Source organism: Hemitrygon akajei, unplaced genomic scaffold, assembly GCF_048418815.1.
Source record: "Hemitrygon akajei unplaced genomic scaffold, sHemAka1.3 Scf000105, whole genome shotgun sequence".
Taxonomy (NCBI): domain Eukaryota; kingdom Metazoa; phylum Chordata; class Chondrichthyes; order Myliobatiformes; family Dasyatidae; genus Hemitrygon; species Hemitrygon akajei.
Genome location: NW_027331991.1, coordinates 1,134,858 through 1,151,697, shown reverse-complemented (window position 1 = coordinate 1,151,697; position 16,840 = coordinate 1,134,858). Strand labels below are relative to the sequence as shown.

General features: G+C 45.5%; 1 protein-coding gene across 1 annotated transcript in view; it reads left to right on the top strand.

Annotated features, from left to right (window-relative positions):
• The window catches only part of LOC140723253 (uncharacterized), a 41,722-nt gene that overhangs the window by 14,336 nt on the left and 10,546 nt on the right, over positions 1 to 16,840 (top strand). Inside the window, 1 exon segment of the mRNA XM_073037865.1 lies at positions 3,280 to 4,853. Coding sequence (XP_072893966.1) covers positions 3,691 to 4,853 — 1,163 coding nt within the window. The 5' untranslated portion in view covers positions 3,280 to 3,690.

Below are 16,840 nucleotides of genomic sequence, written 5' to 3'. Positions count from 1 at the left end.
ATGGAAAGTAGATTGTGCAATGTATAATTTCCTTGTTTATATTTAGAGACATTTTTTGGTGTATAAAATGATGAGGGGTATTGAGCGTGTGAGTGGCCAGAGGAGTGTTTTTTTTCCCCAGGGTTGAAATGGTTAATGCCACTTTTCCACACTCCCATAGACCCTTTGTCCATCTCCTGAGTAAATAGAGATGGAAAAACATTTAAGATCTCCACCATCTGCTTTGATTCCACACGTGGATTGCCATTCCGGTCTTCCAGAGGACCAACTTTGTGCCTTGCAATCCTTTTGCTCTTAATCTATCACTAGAATCCCTGAGGATTATCCTTCACCTTTTCTGTGACAGCAACCTCATGCCATCTTTTAGCCATCCTGATTTATTTCTTATGTGTTCTCTTGCATTTCTTCTACTCCATAAGAAACTGACTGCCTATCCCTGTTATGCAATTCCATTTTGTTCTTTACCAGAGTCTCAATAGCTCTTGCAATCCAAGTTTCCCTGCAGTTTCTGTCTTTACCTTTTATTCTGACATACCCGCTTACTACTTTCAAAATTTCGCTTTGAAGGCCTCCCATTTACCAAGCACACCTTTGCCATAAAGCAGCATGTCCCAATCCACAGTTGCCAGATCCTAGTATCTTAATTCCAGGTGTTGATCCATACCCTGAACACATCCGCCTTTCCTACGCTGCTCCTTGTATTGACATATACAGGGCTCAGCATATTCACTGCACCATGCTCAACTTTTTCATTCCTGACTTTGTCTGAGGCCTGAACAACATCTGTCTCCACAACCTCTCCACTACCATTCAGGCTCCCATTCCCCCTGCAACTTTAGTTTAACCCTCATTACCCCCACCTCCCAGCATGCAGATCTTAAACCCCTTTGGCTTTCCTCTCCCAGATCAATAAAAAGGAGGTGCATACCAGGTACAGGCAGATAGGAACAAATGGGGTACTTATGAAATACAGGAAATTCAAGTGAACACTTATGAAAGAAATAAAGGCATGAGGTTGCCCCAGCAGACAAGGTGAAGGAGAATCCTCAGGGATTCTGCAGACATGTTAAGAGCAAAAAGATTGCAAGGGAAAAAAATAATTCTCTGGAAGATCAGAATGGTAATCCATATGAAGGGATAACATAGACTTGGGAATATTTTTTTTGCATCTGTATTTACTCAGGAGATGAACACAGAGTCTACAGAAGTGAGGCAAAGCCGCATCAACTTCATGGACCCTGGACAGATTACAGAGGTGGAGGGGTTTGCTGTCTTGAGGCAAATCAGTGTGGATCAATCCCCAGGGCCTGACAAGTTGTTCACTAGGACCCTGCGGAAGACAAGTGCAGAAATTATTGGGGCCTAAGCACAGATATTTAAATCATCCTTAGTGACAGGTGAGGTACTGGAGGATTGGAGGACAGATTGTTCTGCTGTTCTAGAAAGGCTGTAAAAATAAACTAGGAAATTATATGTTGGTGAGCTTGACATCAGAACTGGGAAAGTTATTGGACTGTGTGTGCAGGAACCAAGTATATACTGTAAGTATTTTGATAGGTGTGGACTGATAAAGGATAGACAGCATGGCTCTCGCCAATCTTATAGAGTCTCTCGAGGAAGTTATCAGGGTAGTAGATGAAGGCAAGGCAGTGGATGTTGTCTACATGGACTTTAGCAAGGCACTTGACAAAGTCTCATATGGGAGCTTGGTCAAGAAGGTTCAGTCACTCAGCATTCAAGATGAGACAGTAAATTGGATGAGACACTGTCTTTGGGAGAAGCCAGAGTGTGGTAGCAGATGGTTGCCTCTCTGACTGGAACCTGTGACTAGTGGTGTGCCACAGGGATCAGTGCTGGATCTGTTGCTGTTTGTCATCTATATCAGTAATCTGGATGATAGTGTGGTTAACTGGATCAGCAAATTTGTGGATGACACCAAGATTGGTGGTCTAGTGGACAGTGAGGAAGACTATCATGGCTTGCAGTGTGATCTGGACCAGGTGGCAAAATGGTTTGAGAAATGGAAAATGGAATTTAATGCAGACCAGTGTGAGTTGTTGCACTTTGGTATGACCTACCAAGGGAGGTCTTTCACAGTGACTGGTCGGGCACGGAGGAGTGTTGTAGAAGAAAGGGACCTGGGAATACAAGTCCTTAATTCACTGAAAGTGGTATCACAGGTAGATAGGGATGGGAAGAATGATTTCAGCCCATTGCCCTTCATGAACCAAAGTACTGATAACAATAGATGGATGTTATGTTGACTCCTAGAAGACATTGGTGCGGCCTAATTTGGAGTATTGTGTGCAGTTTTGGTCACCTACCTACAGGAAAGATGTAAAAGAAGTTCAGAGATTTCAGAGAAAATTCACAAGGATGTTGCCATGTCTGGAGGACTTGGGTTATAAGGAAAGATTCAACAAATCAGGACTTTATTCCTTGGAATGCAGAAGATTGAGGGGAGATTTGATTGTGATAGAGAGGCACAGATAGTGTTAATGCAAGCTGGCTTTTTCCACGAAGATTGGGTGGGATGACAACCAGAGGCCATGGGTTAAGGGTGAAAGGTGAAATGTTAAGGGGAACATGAGGGGACACTTCTTCACTCAGACGGTTATCCGGCTGTGGAATGAGCAGCCATCACAAGTGGTGCATGCGAGCTCGATTTCAGCATTTAAGAGGTTTGTGTTGGTACCTGGAGGTGTGGGAGTGGGCTGTTTAAATAGTTCAGCACAAACTAGATGGCCCAAAGGGCCTGTTTCTGTGTTGAAATGTTCTATGATTGTGACAAGAACCTGAAATAATACAAAAATTCACTCTAACCCCTTTTGACAGCTGTGCGAACCAACCAGTCATTTCAGAATTTTTTATATGGCGTTAAAACTGTGGCACTTTAAGTTAATAATACATAAAAGAAGATCCCAGCTGCACGTCAAAAAAGACTATTTGTGTGAGAGTGTTTCAGTTACTGTGGGGCGAGGAACCCATGCAGCTCAGTGGGATCAAGGAATAATACCAATGGAGAGAGTCAAACTGAGCCAAGGCACTGATTGGAGACGGCAGAAATGCCCCATTCTTATAGAGACAGGAAGAGCATCAGGGAATTGATGGTCATTTCAGATACCAGCACTCTGCCCAGTCAGGAGATGATTTCTCTGTCCAACTTCCGTTGAACCTCACTGTAACAGTGTGATACCAGATCAAACCTTGGTAACTCAAGTAATCTCATCTGAAATGTTGTCCTACACCCATTGATGGATTTTGTAAATCTTTTTACAGGTTAAAAATGAGAAGGAATTCGTCTCCAGGAAGCTCAAACACGGCACAGCAGTTTTGTTGTCTCTGTCTACATATTTAAGAAGTGAAGCAAGGGATCCAATTGACCATCCTTCCTGCTCAGACTGTGGGGAGGGATTCACTTGGTCATTTGACCAACTGACACGCCTGTAATTTACACAGGAGAAAGGCCTTTCACCTGCTCAGACAGTGGGAATGGATTCTCTCAGTTATCACAATTGACGGTACATCAGCAAGTTCACACTGGGCAAGGCCATTCACCTGTTCTGTGTGTGAGAAGGGGTTCAGTTGGTCATCCCACCTGTTGACACACCAATCAGTTCACACCACACCGGGCAGAGGCTGGTCATCTGCTGTATTTCTGGGAAAGGATTCACTCTGTCATCTGACCTAATGGCTCACCAGCGAGTTCACACTGGGGAGAAACCGTTCACCTGCTCAGAATGTGGGAAAGGATTCACTCGGTTAGCTCACCAACAGAGACACCAGCAAGTTCACACTGGGGAGAAGCCGTTCACCTGCTCAGAATGTGGGAAGAGATTTGCTGACTCTTCCAGCCTACAGAGTCATCAGCGAGTTCACACTGGGGAGAAGCCATTCACCTGCTCAGAATGTGGGAAGGGATTCACTCGGTCATCCGGTTTATGGAGTCATCACCGAGTTCACACTGGGGAGAGGCCATTCACCTGCTCAGAATGTGGGAAGGGATTCACTCAGTTATCCGATTTACAGAGTCACCAGCGAGTTCACACTGGGGAGAAGCCGTTCACCTGCCCAGTCTGTGGGAAGGGATTCACTCACACACCCCACCTACAGAATCACCTGCGAGTTCACACTGGGGAGAAGCCGTTCACCTGCTCAGTCTGTGGGAAGAGCTTCACTCATTTATCCACCCTACGGAATCACCAGCGAGTTCACACTGGGGAGAAGCCATTCATCTGCTCAGTCTGTGGGAAGAGCTTCACTCATATATCCACCCTACGGAATCACCAGCGAGTTCACACTGGGGAGAAGCCGTTCACCTGCTCAGACTGTGGGAAGGGATTCACTCAGTCATCCCACCTACAGAGTCATCAGCGAGTTCACACTGGGGAGAGGCCATTCACCTGCTCAGTCTGTGGGAAGGGATTCACTGAGTTAGCTAAGCTACAGAGTCATCAGCGAGTTCACACTGGGGAGAGGCCATTCACCTGCTCAGTCTGTGGGAAGGGATTCACTCAGTCATCTACCCTACAGAGTCATCAGCGAGTTCACACTGGGGAGAGGCCGTTCACCTGCTTCGTCTGTGGGAAGGGATTCACTCAGTCATCTACTCTACTGGTACATCAGCGAGTTCACACTGGGGAGAAGCCGTTCACCTGCTCAGTCTGTGGGAAGGGATTCACTCGGTTAGCTAACCAACAGAGACACCAGCGAGTTCACACTGGGGAGAGGCCATTCACCTGCTCAGAATGTGGGAAGGGATTCACTCAGTCATCCCACCTACAGAAACATCAGCGAGTTCACACTGGGGAGAAGCCGTTCACCTGCTGAGAATGTGGGAAAGGATTCACTCAGTCATCCCACCTACTGGCACACCTGTCAGCTCACAATGGGAAGTGGCCATTGTTATGAATCCCTAGGTTTTGTTTGCTGTAGACTGTCATTTTAAGAGAGAGAGATTAAGAAGGCAAATCCACAGACTCAGAGTCAGACGGAGATGAAGGAGGAAAAATGGAAGAATCGAAACCAGGGAACTAGTGGCCAAGGGTCACTGTTTGGAACTTTCCTTTGCTCACAAGGGTGGGCTAATTATCGATTCACCGTACATCGAATGTGTAGTTGTCACCTCATTTGATCCATAGGAGTGGATCTGATTTGGGGTATCCTGCGGAGACCACTTATGTGTCAACCCTTGCCTGGCTGTGGTGTGGTAATTCATTTGAAGACGATACCCCTTATGACAAGTCACTTCGGGTGATAATTAGTATGTGGATTTGGAAGGATGACAGATAAAATCTACAGCGACTGTTGGTCTCGTTTTACCACCATGGAACCTGTGGAATATGACATAATTGCCTTCTCTCAACATTTACCCTGGATTACAAATATCTCTCTCATCACCTATTCTGTGGTTGAACTGAACTTTCATACTTTACCATCTCAAGACTCCAAGCCTTGTTACCCCTGAGCTCAATAGTTTGAGAGTTATATTTATACACATAACACTCACGAGGAAATCTGCAGATGCTGGAAATTCAAACAACACACACAAAATGCTGGTGAAACACAGCAGGCCAGGCAGCATCTATAAGAAGAAGAACTGTTGACATTTCAGGCTGAGACCCTTCGTCAGGACTAACTGAACGGACAGATACTAAGAGATTTGAAAGTAGTGGGGGGAGGGTGAAATGCGAAATGATAGGAGAAGACCGGAGGGGGTGGGTTGAAGCTAAGAGCTGGGAAGGTGATTGGAGAAAGTGATACAGAGCTGGAGATAGGAAAGGATCATTGGACAGGAGGCCTCGGGAGAAAGAAAGGTGGGGGGGAAGCACCAGAGAGACATGGAAAACAGGCAAACAATTAAATATGTCAGTGATGGGGTAAGAAGTGAAAGAGGGGCATTAACGGAAGTTAGCGAAGTCAATGTTCATCCCATCAGGTTGGAGGCTACCCAGCCGGTATATAAGGTTTTGTTCCTCCAACTTGAGTTTGGATTAATTTTGACAGTAGAGGAGGCCATGGATAGACATATCAGAATGGGAATGGGACGTGGAATTAAAATGTGTGGCCACTGGGAGTAGTCTGTTGCTGCTGGTTCGTTTCTAAAGCGTTACGGTTTGTAACAAAATGGGGCCTGCTTCTGGGATATGAACAAATTTAAGGATTGATTTAATATCGATTTCATTGGGGAAATCCCTTTTGATTTATTTGTGTGTGGAAAATCAGCAGCAATAGATGTTGATAGATATCTGGAAGTGTGAACCTCTCAGGCATTAGAGGACACCAGAACGATTGAGTTACTGAGTATTGCTAAAACGTTAATACTTGCTAAGGTGAAATTGACAATGAGGAGGGCACAGATGCAGAGGATAATAGCTGAACATTATGTATCTGAGGGTGTATTTAAAGTGGTGGAGTTGGAGGTGTTTCCTGAAAGTAAACCTAGTGAGCTTGAGCTCCAGTACAAGTTAGAAAAATTAAAGATGGAGGCTCCGGAAAGGCAGAGGCAGTTTCAGGCTGGAGAGGCAGAAAAGCAGAAAGAAAATTCTCTTACAAAGTGTAATTAAGGGGAAGGCTTAGCAAGCCTATTCTGCTTTGACAGTTGCTGAAGCAGCTGATTATTTATTTATTTATGCTGCCCCAATCATCGCCACTGGGCTATAAATGTGCAGGAGCAGTGTGTGGTTCAGTGCTTTGCTCAAGGACAGACACGCCGCCTTGGCTGAGGCTCGAACTCATGACTTTCAGATCGCTAGTTCAACACCTTAACCACATGGCCACGCACCACACATTTGACCTCGTGAAGCAGGCTGTGCTCAAAGCTTACGAGTTGGTCCTAGAAGCAGACAGGCAAAAGTTTAGACATTTGAAGAAATCTGTTAACCAGACATACGGAATTTGCTTATGAGAAATTTGTGTGTTTTGACCGCTTGTGCACATCTGAACATGTAAATGCTGATTTTAACAGCTTGAAAGAGTTGGTTTTAATTGAAGAATTCAAAAAGTGCGTCCCTGATGACATAAAGACGTATCTAGATGGAAATGATGCTGCCACTATGCAGAAATCTGCTAGATTAGCAAATCAGTTTGCTTTAACTCATAAAGTTATGTTTACCCTGAATAAGAGTTTCCAAAAGGCACTTGTCAAGTTGTGGGTAAACCGAATGAGCTCACCCCAGTGGACTATACCTGCATTCGGTGAACCCTTTTCCAAAGTTATAGTGGATTGTGTTGGCCCATTGCCAAAGACTAAAGCTGGCCATCAGTATCTGCTAACTATTACGTGTACTGCATCCAGATTCCCAGAGGCAATACCTCTCAGAAATATTAAAGCTAAAACTGTGGTGAAGGCTCTTACCAAGATTTTCACATTATTCGATTTGCCTAAAGAAATCCAGTCTGATCAAGGATGTAATTTTACATCTGGATTATTCCAGCAGGTAGTTTCTGAACTGGGAGCAAAATAAATTGCATCATCTGCATACCATACAGAACCACAAGGGGCTTTAGAAAGATTTCATTCTACCCTCAAAACAATGATTAAGACATATTGTGTTGAAAATGGAAAAGACTGGGATGGATACATTTGCTTTTGTCCACAGAAAGAGAGTCAGTACAGGAATCACTGGGCTTTACTTCATTTGAACTTGTATTTGGTCGCAGAGTGACCTTTGACCTTGTTAAAAGGAATGGTGGATTGATGTTAACTCGTTAGACTATGATTTGAAGTTCAATAATAAACTACACCAAGCCTGTAGTCTAGCGAGACAAAACTTAAAGATTTCTCAGGACAAAATGAAGTGTTGGTTTGATAAGCGGGCTTGCGAATGAAAATACCAGGTGGGAGATAAGCTGCTTGCCTTATGTTGACAAATCCACTTCAGGCGAAATTCAATAGACCGTATGAAATAGTCTCCCAAAATAATGATGTGAATTATGTTAGTAAAACACCCAGCTGACTTGAACTAACACAGGTGGTACACATAAATATGATAAAGCCTTTTTTGACAGGCAGGTACCATCTGTGTGTGTTGTTGTCAAAACAAATGAAACTGGCAACCCTGAGAATGAAATTATTGACTCATCTGAGACTTTTCACAAGCCAAACATGGTCCCAGTTAGGCCAATGAACTCGGTTGTTCCAGAAAACACTGCTAACAAGTTGTCTCATCTGCAGCCAAAACAACAACAACAGCTGAAGGAATTAATTCTGAAGTTTAAAGATTTATTTCCTGATATCCCCAAGCAAACCACGGTCGCAGTACATGATGTAGACGTTGGTCAAGCCAAACTGATTAAACAACACCCATATTGCATGAACGTAGAAAAGTGTAAATTGGCTGACCAGGGAATTGAGTATATGCTGGAGAATGGTATTATTAGGCCGTCAAAATGAGATTGGAGTCACCCTGCATTATTGTGCCCAAACCTGATGGTCATGTTAGATTTTGCACTGATCATAGAAAGGTAAATGCAGTAATAAAAACAGATGCCTATCCTATCCCTAGAGTGGATCATTGCATCGATAAGGCTGGAAAAGCTAATTTCTTACAAAGATTAATCTGTTGAAAGGGTATTGGTGTGTTCCATTGACGGACAGAGGTAGAGAAATTTCTGCATGTGTGACACCATCTGGGTTGTATGAATACAAGGTTTTTCCTTTTGCTCCAGGAATCAGGTTTAATAGCACCGGCATATGACAGGAAATTTGTTGTCCTTGCAGTAGCAGTAGAACCTATTTCATAACAATAGTTTTTAACAATTGTGATTTAAAATAAGAATATACATATATATAGTACAAAAATAGAAAAAAATTGTAATAACTTATTTTAATTGTGTGGAGCAATTTGACTGACTGGGTGTTGCTTTGGAAATTCTGAGGTGAAGCTGAATTGAACTTTACACATTTATGAGAAGCTCAGAGAAATAGAAAAGGCTAAATTCTCACATAAACGGGTCATACACCCAGAAACATCGGCTGCACTTCAGCGCCTCAAAACAGTGGAATGAAACAACAGAAGCTATTGCAGAGAAAAAAACATTGTCCACCCACAACGAGAGGACGTGACAGATCCGGATCTCACTGACTTGTCTGAACGGGGAAAGATGAAGCTACACGGACACGTAGAGCAGTGACCCGCAGATGCTGCAGATCTGCAGAAAAATGTGAACAGGAAACGGGATCAGGTGACGGGTGGAGGGACTCCCACCTGAACCGCTGTGACTCTGCTCCTCTCCCCTCACACACTGCCCGACCAATCCGCCGCATTCCCCACATTTTTCCATATTTACACCAGATACATGATTATTTTTCCACACCATATCTTCCCCGATCCCTTTCCCTCCACCCCCAGGTCACAGAGTCACCGGCTCAAATCCCATCCCGGTCCAAAACATGATTCAGACCCAAACAGGAAATGTTCACGTTTCATTTAAATCAGCTCTGTGTTTATAAACACTAATTTCTATTCACATTCCTCCAGAGCCTTGCTGGACAGGAACACTGAAACATCAGGCGAGAAGCCACAGGAGGAGGCCATTCAGCCCCTCTAACCATCAGCAAGATGGCGGCTGTTCTCCCATCTCAGCCACATGTTTCTGTCCGATCCTCATTTCCTCGATCCCTTCGGTCTCCACACTTCTGCCGGCCTCTGTTTTATGTGAGGACGATCACTGAGTCTTCACCGCCCTCTGTGGAGGGGATTTACAGACATTCATCACCCTCGGAGTGAAGACATTTCCCCTCATCACAGTTCCGGACCGTCCACCACTGTTTCAGAGACTGGGATCCCTGGTTCAACCGGTAATGATGTTCTGCATTTCAATGTGTTCTCCTCTCAGTCCTCGATTCTCCAAATGAAAGGGTTATCACATTTGATCTTTCTTCATATGATGACCCACTGCTCCAGGGATCAGTCTGGTGAATCTTCATTACACTCTCTATAACAAATACTCTCTAACCTCTTTGTTCATCCTCTATGGAATTAATTTCCATCTTCTGCAGCCCCGATTTGCCCCAACCACTCACCTCCCACCCCTGTCACTATTTCCACCTTCCCACCTCCCCCCTCACCTGGATCCACCTCTCACTCCCCAGCTCTTGCCCCATCCCCACCCCTCACCTCTTTTCTCTGACTATTTCCCGTCCACACTCAGTCCAGAGGGAGGGTCTCGGCCCGAAATGTTGACGGTCCATTTCCCTCCACAGATGCTGCCCGACCCACTGAGTTCCTCCGACAGTTTGTCCTTTGGTCTGTATAACCCGTGTTAGTATGGGGAGCGGGATTTTACACCATATTCCAGGTACAATCTGAACAAAGCACAAATAATTGTCACTTTGCCCGGACCATCGGCCCCGCTTGCAGGGCAACAGTCTGCCGGTGTTTGCCCCCGATGTGGTGAATCCCTCCGCTCGACACCACCGTGGGTTCAGACATTTCCACAGATGAGCCCCTCCTGTCCCCACCGGGACAAACATCCTGTCCGCCCCCTCTCTCACCATCTTCATCCTTTCAATAAAATCCCCCCTCCCCGGGGAACCGGTATCAAACCGACGGGCCGAGCGGTCTCCTCCTACCTCTCAGCGATACATCAGACTCCGGCCGCAGGAGACGCTTCACAAACGCCCCAACTTCCCTCGGAGGGAAATGGAAATAAATCAGAAAGCGGACATTTACTTTGAGGTTTTCTCCGCTCTGATGAGGCGGTCGGCGCTCGAGCGGGAGACGAACTGAGCGGGGTAACGCCCACTCGGCCTGTCCGCCTCCGCGACTGGTTGTAACCTGTTATTGACATCGCTTCGCACCAATGGGAATAGCGCAGCTCCTGAATCCTCTGTTGACAGCGGTGGGGAAGGGGCTGGTCACGTGATTATTAGCCCAGCCGTTCAACCGATAAAGCTCGAGCACAGCAGCGCGTGGGTGACGTAAGACACCGCGCACGTGAGGGCAGATCCCGGTGTGGGGAGCCCGTGTGTGACGTCAGGCGTGTGGGGGGAGGAGCTGTGAGACGTCACCTGTGGGAGAGGCTGGCATTTAAAAGCACCTTAATGCACTTTTCAGTGGGACAACAACATTAATCACGGGTTTCATCACTGAATCCAGTGTTGTGGGATGTAAAGTCCCCTGTTATGTGTCCGGCTGTGCCGTGTTATTGGTGGAGTGGGCAGCGTGGTGTTTGTCTCGATTCGGGTCACAACACCAGAATTGCCAGCGGGGTCCACACACAGTGTATTAGTCAACAGAAAACCTCTCGTCCCTGCAGTCTTTGTCTCCTGGTAAACTCAACACCCTGACAGTGTGGACCATAGATACCCCTTCCTCTCAGAGTCAGGGAATCACTCAGACAACTGATCGCTGAGAGGAATTATATTTATTGGTCATTAAAGTTCGCCCAGATTCGTTTGGACGGATTTGATGTGGAGTTCGGGGTGTCACAGTGAATGGGCCGGACGGCCGAACTGTCTCCGTTGTCCAAACATCCTTCCAGGTGAGGCGACACTTCACCTGTGAATCTTCCGGGGTCGCCTGTTGTGTCCGCTGCTCCCGATGCGGCCGCCTCTACACTGGTGACACCGGCTCTGCCGCTGTTGTGCGGGGTAGGAGTGTTTTTTGGGGGTTGATGATTGGGATGCTGTTCTTCTTGATCCGGGGGGTGAGGTGGGAGTTTGATTTTTTTCTCTGAACGACTTTCATGCTCTTTCTTTCTTTCGTGGCACTCTGGAGAAGGAAAAAAAATTGCAGTTGTTTATGGATACCTGATTTGATAATAAATTAACCGTTGAACTCTCCGCTCCGAGCAGGACTTCCCGGTGTCCATTCCATTTCCATTTCCATTTTCATTCCGATGCCCATTCCAGTTCCGACATGTCAACCCATCGTGTCCTCTTGTGCCAAGATGAGGCCACTCACAGGGTCCAGGATCTGCACCTCATATTCCGTATGGGTACCCCCTTCCCCAACTTGATAGCATGAATATCGATTTCTCCTTCCTGTGAACAAATTTCCCTCACACCCCTCCCTCCCACTCCCTCTCTGACTTTTCACGTCCTCTCACCTGCTTATCACTTCTCTCTGGGTCCGCTGCTCCATCCCTTTCTCCTGCTCTTCATTCTCCTCTCCTATTAGACTCTATTTTCTTCTGCTCTTGAGCTTTCCCACCTACCTGGCTTCACCTGTCACCTTCCAGCCAGACATTTCACGCCCTCCCCGATTTTATTCAGATTTTTCCCCCATTCCATCTCAATCCTGAAACAGGGTTCAACTGGAAACGTCGACTGTTGATTCTTCCCGTTAGATGCTGCCCGGCCGGCTGAGTTCCGCCAGCACTTTGTTTGTGTTGCTCTGAATTTCCAGCATCTGCGGACTTCGTCGTGTTTGTGATTTACCTCTCCGTTGTCCCTCCCGCCTCCGGTCAGTGGTGGCTCTGCATGGACCTCCAGAGACAGGTGGCGCTGCATGGACCTCCGGGCACCAGTGGCGCTGTGCGTACCTCCGGCCACCGGGGACAATGAGCGTACCTCCGGCCACCGGGGACTATGTGCAGACCTCCGGCCACCGGTGGTGCTGCGGAGAACCTCCTGCTATTCGCATGCGGTTTGCTCACTGCATCTGTTGTTGGCATTTCTCCGATTCGAGTGGGGGTGAGTCGGAGTTCATCCTGAGATTGTGTGAATCTTGGCCGGTTGCATTGAGACCTGCGGCTGGAGCAGGGGTGCTTTGCCAATTTTTTGAGGTGTACGAGGGGTGATTGATAAGTTCGTGGCCAAAGTTAGAAGGCCTGAAGTTATACAGCTCTCGGTACCTGCACGTGTAGTTCAACTCTTTGATTGATTATGCAGAAAGTTTGAAATTAATAACTTTTGTGGTCTTTCTGTTTCAGATAATTGAAAATAGCTAGGTTTTGTAAACACGAGGAAATCTGCAGATGCTGGAAAGGTTTTGTAAAATTGATTTCTTCCACCTTCAGCCACGAACTTATCAATCACCCCTTGTATGTCACACCCAATTTTTGTACCTGCTCATTTCATGTACTGAACAACTTCCTTGCCCCATTCACGTAACATATATGTAATGAGCAGGTACACAAGTTCGGTCATACAAGTGTGTGTATATACAAATATATGAGAATATGCCTTTTTATAATGTCTAGCACTATACCAAGATGAAATAAATATATATGAATTCCAGAGCTCCACAGAAATATAGTGATAGTTAAGTCATAAGTTAAGATTATAGCCAATCACAACATTTCAGTATATAACTGGTACAATAAAACGTATAATACTTAATTTAATAATATGACAAAGTAGCGCACGGTTGAATTCACTAATTCTCACAAAATATAATTATCAAGCAAGTTAACGTTGTTTGCTTAGGGTTGTTTGTGAGATAAATTTAGTTTTGTATTAGCAAGTAATCCACGGATCACCACAATCACAGCTCCTGGATTTCACCAAAAACAATCAAATATCCTATCCTAATGTTATTAGTGGTATTTTCCCCACCAGCCACCAACCCCTCTCCCCAACCCCCACTTCTGTAAGTTTCCCTCTATTTAATATGCGGCCGCTGTTAAATTCCCCGCTTGTTTATTTTGACTGTTTTTTACAGAGGTGCTGGAGTGGCGTTCCGGTGAGCTCCGGCAGCACTGCACCCCTGTTAGATCCAAGTAAAATGGACCCGGGGATCAAGCTGCCCCGGTTTATGAGGTGTTGAGTGAGTATTTCTGGTCTGGGATCAGATGTTTGTTTCTGGAGTTCCTTTGGAAGCAATGACTGCCAGTCTGAGGAGGGAATGAGTTCCCATTCCATCCCTCACAGGGAGAGGCTGTGAGTAAACGGGCTGTTCTGTGTTTGAACCAGTAGAAATAAACCTGGGGGGGTGTTCAGTGTTCGGACTGTGTTTGGAAATTCCTCCTCACTGTCACCTGTCTGTCAGACAGTGGAAATCAAACAGAAACTCAAGTGGCTGGAGATCTGCACTAAAAATGAGAAATTCTGAATCCATTTTGATAAAAGGTTGTGAACCTGAATCCTTAAATTTGTTGCTCTCCCCACAGCAGTTCCTTACCTGTTGAGCGATTCTGGTGATTCACTCTGGAATGGTTTAAATTTCCTGATTGTCTGTTATACTTGGGAATGTGTTCAGTGCAGTTGTTGCTAACAAGGTTCACATGAATAATCTCAGGGATGATCGGCTTTATGTATGAGGAGCATTTGATGGTTATGGAGCTGTGCTCACTGGAGTTCAGACGGGGGTGAAAGGGGACGGGGTGGTTAAGTAAACCTACCGAATGCTGAAAAGCCTGGATACAGTGGATGTTTCCATTAGACGGGGAGTCTGTGATCTGACAGCACGGTCTCAGAATAAAGATGCTTCCCTTCAAAACAGATGAGAAAAATTTCTTCAGCCAAATGATGTCTGATCTGTGGAATTTGTTGCCACAGAGGTTGGTTGAGGCTGCCATTTGGGTATATTTATGACAGAGATTAATATATTCATGACTGCTAAGTAGCTTCATGGTTACAGGAGGAAGGCAGGAATATGGTGTTGGAATAAATCTCAGCCATGGTTGAGTGGTGGAGCAGACTCGATGGATAGAATCACTTAATTCTGTTCCTGCATCTTATATCTGACCATGACTGAACGATGACTCCTTCCTATCCCATATCAGGTTTTGTGACGTGTCAGGGACAATTACAGATTTGTTCACTGAGATCATTATATTTGTCTTCAATGTTTAGATTTCAATGAGCAGAAATATTTTGTTTTCCTTTGTATTGTTAACGTGCTTCATTGTCTTTCTGATTAAAGTTAGACCTGCGGTGAGAGATTTATTTGAAGAAAAACCCACAACTGGAAGCAAACCACGACTGAAGACGAGGGAACAGCAACAAGTGAACCAGCCCGAGGATTGAGAGCAACAACTGGAGGGAAACCCTTCTGACTCAGAGTTTCCAGTGATTCAGTCAGGAGAAAGTTTGGTGAGTCTTACTTACTCAAACACTGGTCCTTTACACATTACATATCTATACAAAATAAGGTAGGGAATAGTTGAGGTGAGAATGAATGTGCCCAGAAGTATCAGTTATCTCTGTCAGACCCAGTTATAATCACTCCAGGTCTGGTAATGTACAGTCAGTGTCCCAGCTCTTTAAAGTCACACACATTCCCTCAGTGTTTGCTCATTTGAAGAACTTACATCTTCTGAAGTAGCTTTCGGTCGGTTCTGAGGGTGGAGAGGGAAAGAGGGGTGTCTATATTTACTATCTTGCAAAAATGAGTAATTGTTTGAAATTACTTGCTGCAAGCTCACTACCCATATCCTGTACATTCTCAACCAGATTATTGACATCGATGACAAGTAGCAATGTGTGTTACCCTGGGGAGCTCCACGAGGCATGGGCCTTGACTCCAGTAAACTGCCTCTCGTCATCACCATCGAGCTGTTCCCACCATCGAGCTGTTCCCAGACTCTGGGCTCTGTGACAAACACAATGTTAGCAGCAAGATTAGACAGTGATTAATATAAAGAGAGATTTGTTGCTTCCTGAAAGCTGTCTGATGCAATGGACCAGATCCTCCTTTGCTTACAACTTAATCTGCCATAGGACCCATCCTCCCGGGTCACACTGTGTCCGATAACCCACATCCCCAATGTCCTTCCACTCCACCAGTAGCCCCACAACTTCCCCACCAATTACCCCACACTCGTACATGTAAACAGATCCACGTTACTGTTGTGCCGACTGTCTAACACTGCCTCCCATATTATCCCCCACCTTAAATACCTCCATATACCTGTCTAGTAGTCTCTTAAATTTCACTAGTGTATCTGCCTCCACCACTGACTCAGGCAGTGCATTCCACACACCAACAACTCTCTGAGTAAAAAACCTTCATCTAATATCCCCCTTGAACTTCCCTCCCCTTACCTAAAAGCCACAACCTCTTGTACTGAGCAGTGGTGCCCTGGGGAAGAGGCGCTGGCTGTCCACTCTATCTATTCCTCTTAATATCTTGTACATCTCTATCATGTCTCCTCCCAATCTCCTTCTCTCCAGGGAGTAAAGCCCTAGCTCCCTTAATTTCTGATCATAATCCATACTCTCTAAACCAGGCAGCATCCTGGTAAATCTCCTCTGTACCCTTTCCAATGCTTCCACATCCTTCCTATACTGAGGTGACCAGAACTGGACACAGTACTCCATGTGTGGCCTAACCAGAGTTTTATAGAGCTGCATCATTACCCCATGACTCTTAAACTCTATCCCTCGACTTATGAAAGCTAACACCCCATAAGCTTTCTTAACTACCCTATCTCTGTGAGGCAACTTTCAGGGATCTGTGGGCATGTACCCCCAGATCCCTCTGATCCTCCACACTCCCAAGTACCCTGCCATTTACTTTGTACTCTGCCTTGGAGTTTGTCCTTACAAAGAAGTGTACCACCTCACACTTCTCTGGGTTGAACTCCATCTGCCACTTCTCAGCCCACTTCTGCATCCTATCAATGTCTCTCTGCAAACTTCGACAATCCTCTACACTATCCACAACACCACCAACCTTTGTGTCATCTGCAAACTTGCCAACCCACCCTTCTACCCCCACATCCAGGTTGTTAATAAAAATCACAAAAAGTAGAGGTTCCAGATTAGATCCTTGTGGGACACCACTAGTCACAACCCCCTAATCCAAATGTACTCCATCCATCTTGACCCTCTGTTTTCTGCAGGCAAGCCAATTCTGAATCAGTTAATGTAATCAACTAATTTCCGAGTATGGGCTGCACATTTAATAACAGCCAAAACTCGAGGTAGCTGTAGAGCGGTGACTAAGTT